The sequence below is a fragment of the Vespula vulgaris genome, chromosome 5 (genome assembly GCF_905475345.1).
Source record: "Vespula vulgaris chromosome 5, iyVesVulg1.1, whole genome shotgun sequence".
NCBI lineage: Eukaryota > Metazoa > Arthropoda > Insecta > Hymenoptera > Vespidae > Vespula > Vespula vulgaris.
The window spans coordinates 7564755-7576764 of record NC_066590.1 but is presented as its reverse complement, the minus strand read 5'-3'; the positions used below and the strand labels follow the sequence as shown (position 1 = coordinate 7576764).

The following is a 12010-nucleotide window of genomic DNA, read 5'->3' as shown; positions in this document are numbered from 1 at the left end:
AGATAAATAGGGAGAATGGTAGCTGACCTGAAAAAAAGAAAGAAGAAAAAAAAATAAAAAAGATACTCCCGTATTTCATCGAGCGTGGAAACTGACAAACTCGTTTGAAAAGATATGCAGCGGCAAGTATAGCTCAGACCCGAGGAAATCCACTCGATCGCGAATACATTGGCAATGGGAAGCACGTTTGCCAACGGAAGTACGCTTTTCTTCGTTTAACCGGCTCGAATAAACTTTTATTTTTCTTTCTTTTTCTCTCTTCCTCTCTCTCTCTCTCTCTCTCTCTCTCTATATATATATATATATATATATATATATATATATATATATATATCCTTGTTTCTTTTTTCCTATTCTTATTCGTGGTTACCATTCTTGAATAACGTCGAGTATCTATAATCGAATATCGTTCGACGACTTTAACAACATCTCGATTCTTATGATTCATCGTGAATATATAATTCATTCATAAATTTCTTGAAAATCATATTATCTTATCTTGTCTCGATCGAGAAATGAAAATAATTGCGCTCATACGACTTATATTCGTTGTTAGGAACATTGAATAAGAAAAAGAAAATAGAGCGAGAGAGAAAAAAAATGTAGCCAAGGTTTGTCCTTCTCTTTAACTTTTTGTTCTATTATAAAGTACTTGCAAATCAAAATAAATATCGTGAATAAAGTATAACTCGGTATCTCAGGAATCATTCAGTATATACGAAATGAAAAATTATTTTCCCCGAAGGAGATAACTTGTCCTCCCGTGTTCTCTTCTCCATCTCGGACTTTGGCGAAACGCGAGTCCGAGTAAAAAGTAATTTTCCATAAATAGAAAACGAACGAAACTAGGAAGGAAAAGTTTAACGCGAAATGGAATAAATCAAAAAAAAAAAGAAAAGAATTTCAATTTGCATTTAGCAACGGAGTGTCTACTTGATGTGTTTTTTATATTGCAATTTCTCTTCGATCTTTTTTGTCTTGTAAAACTTATTTAGAAGCTAAGCAAATCCTAGCGATCGAAAGTCAACTTGCGAATGTTGGAAACTGGAAGTTAAAATCGAAGTTAACGAGCGACGCGTGGACGACCATAATGGCTTTAATCTTCTGAGCCGGATTATGTAGCTTTTAATAGAACCCTGAATCTTCTAGAGAGAACTTTGCTAAAGAATTAAACGTATTACTGACTATCCCGATAAAATTCTCGAGTATTCGAACGTAAAGTATTCATGCTTGACCTCGTTAGAAAAATTTGCAAGATATTAGAAAGAAAAATGTGAAGAAGAAATCGAGATCGATTGAGGTACGATGATAAAAATGAAATTATTTCACGGAATTCTTGTTTTCCAAGGATCGAAGGGTGCCAAAACTTGTGCGTACGTAAGCAAAGTTTACGAGGCGTGTAAGGGAGACGACAAACTTGCTTGTCACGCTTCAGAAAACACCTATGTCTCTCTCTTCCTTTTGGATACGGAATCGACGAATAAAATCTTTATGGAAGAACCCAAATTTTGAAGGAAATGGATCTAACGGAGACGAACGATACCTCATAGAAATAGAAATGAGATATTTGAAATGAAAAAAATTACGAATCGTGGAAGAGTATAAAAATAAATAGATAGATAGATAAATAAATAAACAAATAAATAAATAAATAAACAAATAAACAAATAAAAATAAGGCAAAAAAATAAAACTGAAATTCATCCAACGATATAAATCAAATGAAAAATGGAGCGCTTCGATAATAGATTAAAATTGAATTGTTGAAATATATCCAATCCTTCGATAATCCGATTTATGAGAGCTGACCGTGTAAATAATGAAAATAAAAAAAAAATAATAATAATAATGATAAAAAGAACGATCAATTTTGTACTACCGCGAAAAAAAAAGAAAAATCAAATCAAATCCTTCATTATTTTTCTTTTCTATCCAAAATTCGTGTTCCAATCAACGTTGACACGTACCTGTAAAGAGTCTGGCAATAAGCACGTGTCGTTGGTTTGTTGATGATGATCGATAGCAAAATTAGATGAAACGTCGGAAGAGATGCCGCATCTTCCTGGTCCATTCGCAACAGCTCTCCCATAGCGTGCGAGCGCGACTGATATCGTCGTGCCGGGTGGACACTTGAGCGTCATCGTTTCCTCGTCGCAGGCTGCACGCTGATAGGTCTTCAGGGTGCCTGCCAACAGGGCTGTTACGTTATAAAGGACGATCGTCGTCGATGTAAAAGAGACGAAAAAGTGAAAACGAAAAGAAAATGATTAACAAAAAGAAAAAAGGAAAACGGAAAAAAGAAACGCGAAGGAGATAAATAAAGTAATATAAAACGCAGGAAGGAAGAGGTAAAAGGATTGAAAGGTATAGAAAAGAGATAAATAAATAGAAAGATAGACGGGGAGTGTCGAAAGGTAAAAAAAAAAGAATAAATAAATAAAGGAGAAGAAAAAAAGACGAAATCAGACGGCCACGTAAAAAAGAAGAATAGATACGACGTGGATAGATAGAAATAAAAATAAAAAAAAAGAAAATAGAAAGGAAGAGAGAAAGAAAGGAAGAAAGAAAGAAAAGAAAAAAAAACAAGAAAGTAGATATATCAAGTGAGAGAAGACAATGAAAAGAGATAGATGGATAGACATAGATACGAAAAGAGTGAGTATGAGAGAGAAAGAGTGAGTATCGAAGACCGATCGACGAGCCGTAGAGTGCCGTCGCCGCAACGGCGATCGATTCAAGGGGATTCGGGGTAATTAACGAGTGGATCAATCGGGATTGGTTCGCGAGACAAGAGGAGGATGAGAGAACGAAAGAGAGAGAGAGAGAGAGAGAGAGAGAGAGAGAGAGGCAGAGAAAAGAGGGATGGGGTGTATCGATGACACGGATTCAGCCGCGAAAGCACCGTCGTTTCGTTTGCACGCGATACATCGGCGTATCCGATGAGAGGGGTTGTTAAGCACAGAGGTTGGTGGCGGAGATGGTGGTAGTGGTAGTAGTGATAGTGGTGGTGGTATAGAACGAGAGAGAACGAAGAGAGACAGAGAGAGAGGGGGAGAGAGAGAGAGAGAGTGTGAGATAGACAGAGAGTGTGGGACGACACGAGTAGACGTCATTTGTGGGATTTAGTGCGGAGAGCGTCCACGGCAGTTCGGCACGATCGAGTTTGCATACGGAACCGCGGCCGTTTCGGCATACATGCGAAATTGACGGGTGTGGTGCCGATAGGAAAAACGAGGTTTTGGTTTAAAGAGAGAAGACATATGTAAACGTCGTAAGTAAGTTTTCATCGTTTAAAATGTTTCCATATGGGTAGAGAGAAAGGCGTAAACGATTAATAATAAGCGAATGATTACGTATGCGTCAAAAAGGTTGATATAAGTGTATAGTGTTTCACCGTCACCAAAGGTAATTAGTGTGATATCAACGATGCCCAAGGTAACCATCACCGGGTTTCAGTCAGCCAGGATTCAGCGATCGATCATCAGTCAGCCATTGATATCATCCCAAGTGTATGGAAGAGAGTAACATGGAAAAAAGAAAAAAAGAAAGAGAGATTGTTAGTTATATGTATGATATAATGATTATTACAATGATGTAAAATTTAAAGCAAGCGATTTACTTTTACAACGATATCAACGATAACGATCCTATCTTATTAGATATCTTCACTTTGTTCGACCTCATTGGTTAACGATTCGTACCTGTGAAAAAGAATCGCGGAGAGAATGAACGAGAAAGGCCAAGAACCTTCAAACTGAACGAATCTCAAAAGGATCTTCGTCTTTATTAACGCGAAAGGAAAAGGGGAGTCTTTGTTCGTTACAGAGAATTCACTCGTTTACTGGGTCAGCTCCGGTGTGACTCAAACGCTAAAGAGATAACGACCGACTACGGATTAAGATGGACTATGTTGGATTTTTTTTTTTCAAATATTAGATTCTGTACGATACGAGTATAACGTGGTACATGACACGTGATCATAAATTATATAAGCATACAATGATGAAAGTAAAAAGTTACACTAATAGAGAGAAGAGAAATTAATGTTTAATAAATACGAAAAGAATATTCCATGCATTTTCGTTCTTTCGAATTTCACAATGTCCTTGGATCTTCGTTAATCTTTCGAATACTTTCATTGCAATTTCTTCGTGTAGAAATAATACCATTCGTGTTCAACGAAATCGTAGTTCTTATCGCTTAATTGCTTCCGAACGAATCGAGAATACTTTTAAATGACCAGTTGATTAGTCTCGAACCGTTCGATATCTCAATTCGTTTTCTATTTCTTGAATAAAAAGAGCAAGCTACGATCAGGTTACGAAGTATTTTTACGGGGCACTGTTGAAGACTAAATAAAATTGTTCAATAGTTGACACATAACCGATGAGAAAAAGAATTCGACGAGTTTTCAAGAGTATAAAACTCTGACAATGAACGGACTTATTCGCGGATAATAGATTTGAAACATGTAATTACGCGTTCATATTTCATACATGCTGTTTTAAAGATATTTCATGAAACATAAATTTCAATCTTATATAAGCAGATAAAATTAATTATTACAGGCGAATAAAAATTATTCAAAAAAATTATTTCAAATCTCTCGTTCTACTGCTACCAACAAAAACAACGAATAAATAAGTCTACGTTTTCGATAAAAACAATTTAAAATTATCAACGATAAAAGACTCGTAATCCGATTACATTCAAAGCGTATCGTTCTTCCTGTATTATTTAATTATTGTTTAATGTTAATCGAATTATTGCAAGAGCAGTTATAAAAATGAATTAAACGAGGAAATTATATTCTCCGATATAATTGTAAAGTTTATTAACGATAGAATAAAAATTACAACGACTCTTTCTCGATTCCCATTCATAATATGTATTTTATTAATTATCTTTTGAAGCATACAAAGTACATAGAATTCATCGTGCTTTTGAAAAAGTCCGTGCGATTCGATCGACATTCTCGTCTTGTTAATTCTCGTTTCTCGATACATATCGAAGACAAAGTTCGAGTTAATAAACTCAACTATTCGCCGAACTTTCGAAGCTTCGATCGATTTTTTTTTTCTTTAATCTACAAATTTGCGGTTCTTGTTCACGTTCCTTCGAGCAAAATCGTCAGGATATTGTTAAAAAGGAATAGATATAGATCAAAAGGAAAAGAGAAGAGAAGACGGAATTAGAACGGTATATTCCAGTGTTTGTTCAGCTGCTACGATCTTATAAGCTCGATTTCCGTTTAATCAAGATAAACGTTATATTTACGAAAGATATATTCTAATATCTTTTCATCTTACTCGTAAATAAATATATATTACAATTCAACTTCATTATTGTAATCTTAATTCGCAAAAGGATAAATATTTTAACCTATTTGCTAGGTGAATGATTACGAATAAGAAACAAATATTAGATATACTTAAGAAAATTGTAGATAAAAGTATCAAAGAAGGATATAAAAGGTAATAAAAAGAAAAAAAAATAGATAAAAAGAGAGAGAGAAAGAGAGAAAGAAAATTTTCTCGATAAAACAAAGTAAGAAGCTAAGATTCTTTAAAAGTCCTTTCGTTTGGATACAAAGGCGTGGACGGGTTTACAGATGACGATGGCTCTGAGTTAGTTCGCCGGTAAGTTAATCCGAGTTCAAAGGGCACTCGAAACGGAAGCTTACGAGGGGATTAAAGTGACGTCGTTCGGATCGATGTTACTGCGTCGAGAAGACCGATGTAAACTGGTAACCAAAAACGTTACGTAAATACACATACATACATTCATACATACAACATACATACATACACACATACACGTACGTACATACATATAATGGGGAATCGGAATAATTAAATGGAATAATTTGGAAGAATAATAGCATGGATTATCAAATAGGTAATAATAGTAGTGGTAGTAGCAGTAACAGTAGTAGTAGAGTAGTAGTAATAGTTTAGTAGTAGTAGTAGTAGTAGTAGTAGTAGCAATGGTAGTAGTAGTAGTAATAAAAAGGAACGGGAAATTCCAACGATAAAGGGCAACGATTCGCGACGAGATTTTCTCGGATTCCTCCGCAACGGAAAGCAAGTCCCGACCCGTTTATAAACGCGAGGAAGGTAGTAATAGTGTGGTGGTGGGGATGGTTACTCTATAGTCCCCCACATACGAGGTTACCCATTCCTATTCGCCTTTCGCCATGGAACAACCGAAATCCGGAATCGTTGCCAAGTTTGGAAAAGTCCGTCGTTGCCGTCACCGAGGGCAGCGGTGTACACAACTTCGGCCATTTCCTCCTTCACGTTGTCTCTTCATGTCGTCGTCGTCGTCGTCGTCGTCGTCGTCGTCGTCGTCGTCGTGTCGTCGTCGTCGTCGTTGTCGTCGTTGTCGTCGTTGTCATCGTCGTCGTCGTCGTCGTCATCGTCGTCGCCACCAATGAATCAAGCACTCAGACTTTTTTCCCGACACTATTATGGTTAAGTAACGTGGCTACGAAGTGTTTTCGCATCGACCGACAGATTGGCTTAATATCGAAACGAACTAATATACCATACTGTGTATACAGTAATATATATATATATATATATATATATATATATATATGTCTATGTATAGTTTTACGTCTGAGTAATGTACATGTGTTTCATGTGATTTATGAATAAACGATAACTATAAATGTTTGGAAAATATTCGATAAATCCTCCTCCATCCCGAAAATTCTCAATCCACGATTATACTTCATGCGTACAATGTTATTAAATTTTGTTGTTTTTTCATTTCTCTTTCTTTGTTTAAGAACAGTTAAAAAGAAAATACTAATCTCATATTACGACAACCCCTTCTTGATTAGAAACGAATTAGTGTCTGAAATTCACGTTACGACGCGCGCACACTTTCGTAATTGCACTTTTGCGAATAAAATGGTTTATCCTATTTCATAATGGTGAAACTTTGCATACTGGTTAAGAGTGCTCAACATATGTGACAGTAAGAACCGTGCGTTTGTCGAGATTTTATAAAAATTCCATTTACAGTACACGCAGTTTTAAAAGTTCGCGATTGAAACGACGAATATGCGTAGGATTATTGCGTTGCTTTTATTTCGCGATTACGTTGAAAGCTTAGCTTTTGAGGAAAAGATATTTTCATGTATAAAAATGAACTTTACAAAAAATTTCGTAATATAATTGTAAAACGAACTTCTATAAACCCGATAATTAATTGTCTGATAATTATTTAATAATTTAGAAAAAATCGATTTTAATTCGAAACATTTCAATTACTCGCAACAAGCCATGATAATATTAAAAATGTAGATAAAATTAATTTGAACGAAAAATATTTGCTTTTAAATTAGCTATTTGGCGTTGACATGTTACATATTTTAAATATCGTTTATTATTTATATATATATATACATGTATAGAGTAATAATAATTATAATATTAAATAATAAATTATACATAGGAAACGAAAAGATAAATTTTCGAAACATTGATAATATTCGTAAGAATATTTCTGATTTTCTTCTTTATAAGCCCAATTAATCTGTCAAATTTTATTCTACAATTCTGAAATAACCAGTATATATACATATACATATATATATATATATATATATATATATATATATATATATAAAACATCCTAGGCTAGGATCTACAATGAAATCTTTCGTTGGGTAACAAGTCGGAACGACTTTTTTATCTCAGTCGGGCCGAACGAAGAAAATCCGGATAATAAAATTAATGGAGCAGACGTCTAACCCTAGGCTCTAAAAATAAAAAAAGAAAATAAAAAAGAATGTATAAAAATAAAAATAAACATAGATACGGTAATCGTTTCTTTCTAACCTTTTTCCATTTTCTTTTGTTAAATCTAAAATCGTGTTGTAAACAGGAGACTTACTCTCTTTCTCTCTCTCTCTCTCTCTCTCTCTTTCTTTCTCTCTCCCTCTCTGTCACACACACCCCTACCCCTTTGGAGCTGACCAAACACTATAGGAAAAATTTGTCGAAGGACACAACGCATAAAGAATATAATTTCGTTACAGCGCACGATATTCCGGATAATTACATTTTTCCATAAAATACGTCTAGTTCCGCTCGTTAACGAACTTAATTGAACTGGACGGAACGTGTAACAAGGTTAACCTCGTAACATCCATGGTGTTCTATTTTTTTCTTTTTTCTCAAACAATATCACCACTTACATTGATATTGTTTCCCTTTTATTCTCGCAATAAACGCAACATTTGCGTGACAAAACAAAAAAGTCGATCGAAAAAATTGATGCAATAGAAAAAAAAGAGAAGAAAAGAAGAGAACAAATAAATAAATAATTAATTAATTAATTAATTAATCGATCAATTAATTAACAAGACAATTATACGCTTTGGAAAAAGTAGAGCGTTTGAGAAGGAACAGCCGCAGTTTGAATTTTCCGACGACGCCGACGAAACCGACGGCTAACGCGGTTTATAAATTGATTAAAACCGCTTGTAGAATAGAGTGAACAGGTAGAAGGGGGTGGAGGTAGGGTGGTGGTGATGGAAGTGGGGGGAGATGATACTGAACGAAGAGGGTAAAAGAGGGATGCACCGATGCGCTTTATCGGTCCGTTGTTCGCCGGTCATAAAGTCCATTTAAAAAGCGATACGTGCGATACGGAGGACTCACCGGTGCGAAAAATAGAACGCGCGGACGTTCCGCATCGTCGAGATACCGTTGAGGTTTCTATAACGATTACGAAGCGTCACGCTTTTGCAAAGTTCGGTATAAGTACGTCATGAGAATAAAGCCGTCTGATAAACGAAAGGAACCAACCGCACCACGTTCGTCGATCCGATTTTATCCTTTAAAAAGCTTCGAGATTTCATTGATTTCGAATGAAATCGTGTCTCCCAATGGGAAGTCACGATTCCTTTTGCGTCTTTACGAGCTGCGACGAGTCGTACTCTATTCGCAGATCGAATTGGAAATTCGATTGTTGTTACCGAAGTAACGATCTTGAAATCCGACGTTAAATCGTACTTACTTCTTGGTAGCGACGAGGGAATGGGAGATTTTCAATAACTACTCAAATAGAAAAAACGTTTATCGCGTCAATAATATCCATATTTTTTTATAGAAAACTGTTATTCGTAATGTTTATTATCGATAATATCGTTTACCGAGCTGTTAACAAATGGTTTTTATGTCTGTCATGAATTTTTCGTAAATCCTCGTTGTTATACGATATTTACAAATAACATTGAACGATTATATTTTTCACTGATTTCTTTTCCCTTGATAAATATATACGCATCAAATATTTGGTACGTATAAGTAGACTCTATTGATCGACGTATAAACAATTTTTTTTCTTTTTCCTTTTCTTTCTTTCTTCCTTTCTTCGTTCTTTTTTTTTTGTTATTATCATTACTACTTACAGACGTAGGAACATTCGACGTATAATAAATTCTAAATGACGATATTTTGCGAGTAATATCTTCGTAATTTGAAGTCGTAGATTGATTAAAAAAGATGATAAGACGAATTATTACGATATTTCGTAAACGCGTATCTATTTTGTATAGGTATAATAAAATATTCGATAGCTTCTTACCTTTTTACGTCTGGCTATTAATAGCTATCGATATAAACACGTAGGTATATACAATTTATACAAAATATAGATCGATATACATATATAACGAAACCATTGGGTTTCAAATACAACTTTGCCTCGTAGCTTTCGATTTCTTTCACCACTTTCAAGCCACATAAAATCATATTAAGCGAGAAATGTTATACAAAACGTGTTTATATAGGTATTATGAAACTGATCCGATTGAATTTACTTCTCGATTACAACTTAAATCGTCGAGCATAATTAAAATAACAATATCGGGAATTAATAATCCTACAACGTTATGAAATTATGAAAAAAAAAGAGACAAAGAGAGAGAGAGAGAGAGAGAGAGAGAGAGAGAACAGAAAAATTCTCGCGTTCAAAGCCAGATTTACGAAAATCAAGTCGAGCGAATTTATATACCAGGTTGATGCAGTCGATATGATTCGACGTTCGATTCGGAAACAATGGAATCGTCGATTAAATCAAAAGATCGAAACGTCGATCACGATCGGGTGTACGGGTATCCCCTCGTTATTTTCAACGACTTGGCAATAACACAGACGGGTTTGTGATATTTCGCATAGTATTTCAACACCCAATAGCATGCTCGGAAAATTGTCAAAACTTTGTTGTTTATTTATCGATTTATCGAGGATCTCTCTCTCTCTCTCTCTCTCTCTCTCTCTCTCTCTTTCTCTCTCTCTCTTTCTCTCTTTTATCTTTTGTTCTTCTTTGTTCCTCCTGTATAAAAAAATAAAAAAATAAAAAAAGAATAATAATCCTTTCCGTTCTGATGTACCTTTTAAGCGGTTATTACTTTTCGCCTAAAATCCAAGTTCTGAGAGGACTAACTAACTTCTCAAAGTTATATAGAAAGGCTTGAAATCTAAGCTTGATCAAAGCTCACTCTTTTAAATTCCCTTTTTGACGTAATCCATTCTTTCTTTCTCTTTTTCCTTTCTATCTCTTTATTATAATAACTTTGAAGAGAGTCTTTTTATCAAACGGAGTCTCACTGACTTTTCCACTTCTCGTATCGTCGAACTAACTCTCCTTTCATCGTCTGAATGATCCGTAACAACGAATAGGATACATTAGATTCGATATCTCACGAAGACTGCTAATTATATTTTAACTCGATCTAAATTTTCCAAAAGAGGAAACTCGATGACTATCCCTTTTATTCGATTTATACATAACGTTTTATTCGTTCACGCTTCATTTTATTGCAAATTGAATTCATGCGAAATCCCTTATCGATTTTATCCGTTCCAATTCGTCATTTTGAGAGAACGAGTTTGAGGACTGTTATTCTAGTGTATTATAATATATAACGTATGCATATATATAAAATAAATTAAAAGAAAAAAAAAAGAAAGAAATATTTACGACATAGATATTGTTATAATATATCGTTCAATCTTATTTAACTATTTACGATATTACGATTAACTATTTACTATATAGATGATTTAAAAAAAAATTTATACCGCAACGCTTGCTTATTTATATATCTAATTATTGTACATTAAATACATATATCAAATATATGACCTGAAATATATATGTGTGTTCGAATAATCTTCAATTTCATTTCGATGAGAGGGAGTATATATTAAAGTATTCAAAGATCGATATTCGGATCCTATATGCTCCGTATAGAAAGTAAACATATGTATAGGTAGCTTCGGAGGCGGATACTACGACCAAGAGAAGCAGTCTCGAGCTTATGCGGTCGGTGCGTTCATCTGCAAAGTCGCGTCTCCCATGAGTCGGCATTAAATAACGAGCCAACGCGTACTTCGCTTTATATTAACGTATATAAGCAGTAACCGAGAGAGCACAAGGGCAACATGTTTCACTTCGACTAGAGAACCTAGCTAGAGAACGTATGCGGAACGACGTGGATTCCGCAAGGTCCGTACGAGTTAACGTCAACAGCTCGTTAATGCGAGAAGCAAGAAATGAGATCGATAAAATATTTCGATCTTGTCGATATACGTATGTAATTATGTATGTAGATAAAATCGAAAAGAAACATAGTACATAATGTATGTGTATGTATATATATATACACACACACATGGATATTATTCGTATACGTATAGGTATTTATGCTTCAATAGTTTTGCGTCCAAATGTTTGCGATAGAAACTAACGATAAATGAATTAATTACAATTTTAACGACCTTGTTAATGATACAATATAACGACTATATAATAATAATAATAATAATAATAATACTAATAATAATGATAATAATGATGATGATAATAATGATAATGATAGAATCAAGCAGTTCGTTACGATTTGGCGAGAGAAAAAAGTTATATCAAAATGTTACGCAGTTATTTTTCTATATATCGTTTGTATTTAATGTCACCTTGTGAACAAAAGA

The 12010-nt window shown here is 34.5% G+C and overlaps 1 protein-coding gene across 13 annotated transcripts in view; it reads right to left on the bottom strand.

Annotated features, from left to right (window-relative positions):
• The window catches only part of LOC127064086 (protein eva-1), a 237577-nt gene that overhangs the window by 49256 nt on the left and 176311 nt on the right, over window positions 1–12010 (bottom strand). For 11 of the 13 annotated variants that reach the window (XR_007781581.1, XR_007781582.1, XM_050994628.1 and 8 more), the window contains one exon: window positions 1967–2196. Coding sequence is in view for 11 of the 13 variants with exons in the window: in XM_050994628.1 (XP_050850585.1) it covers window positions 1967–2196 (230 nt within the window). In the remaining 2 variants the exon portion in view is untranslated. The remainder of the gene's footprint in view (window positions 1–1966; window positions 2197–12010) is intronic. The other 2 variants (XM_050994630.1, XM_050994634.1) reach the window with 1 other exon arrangement.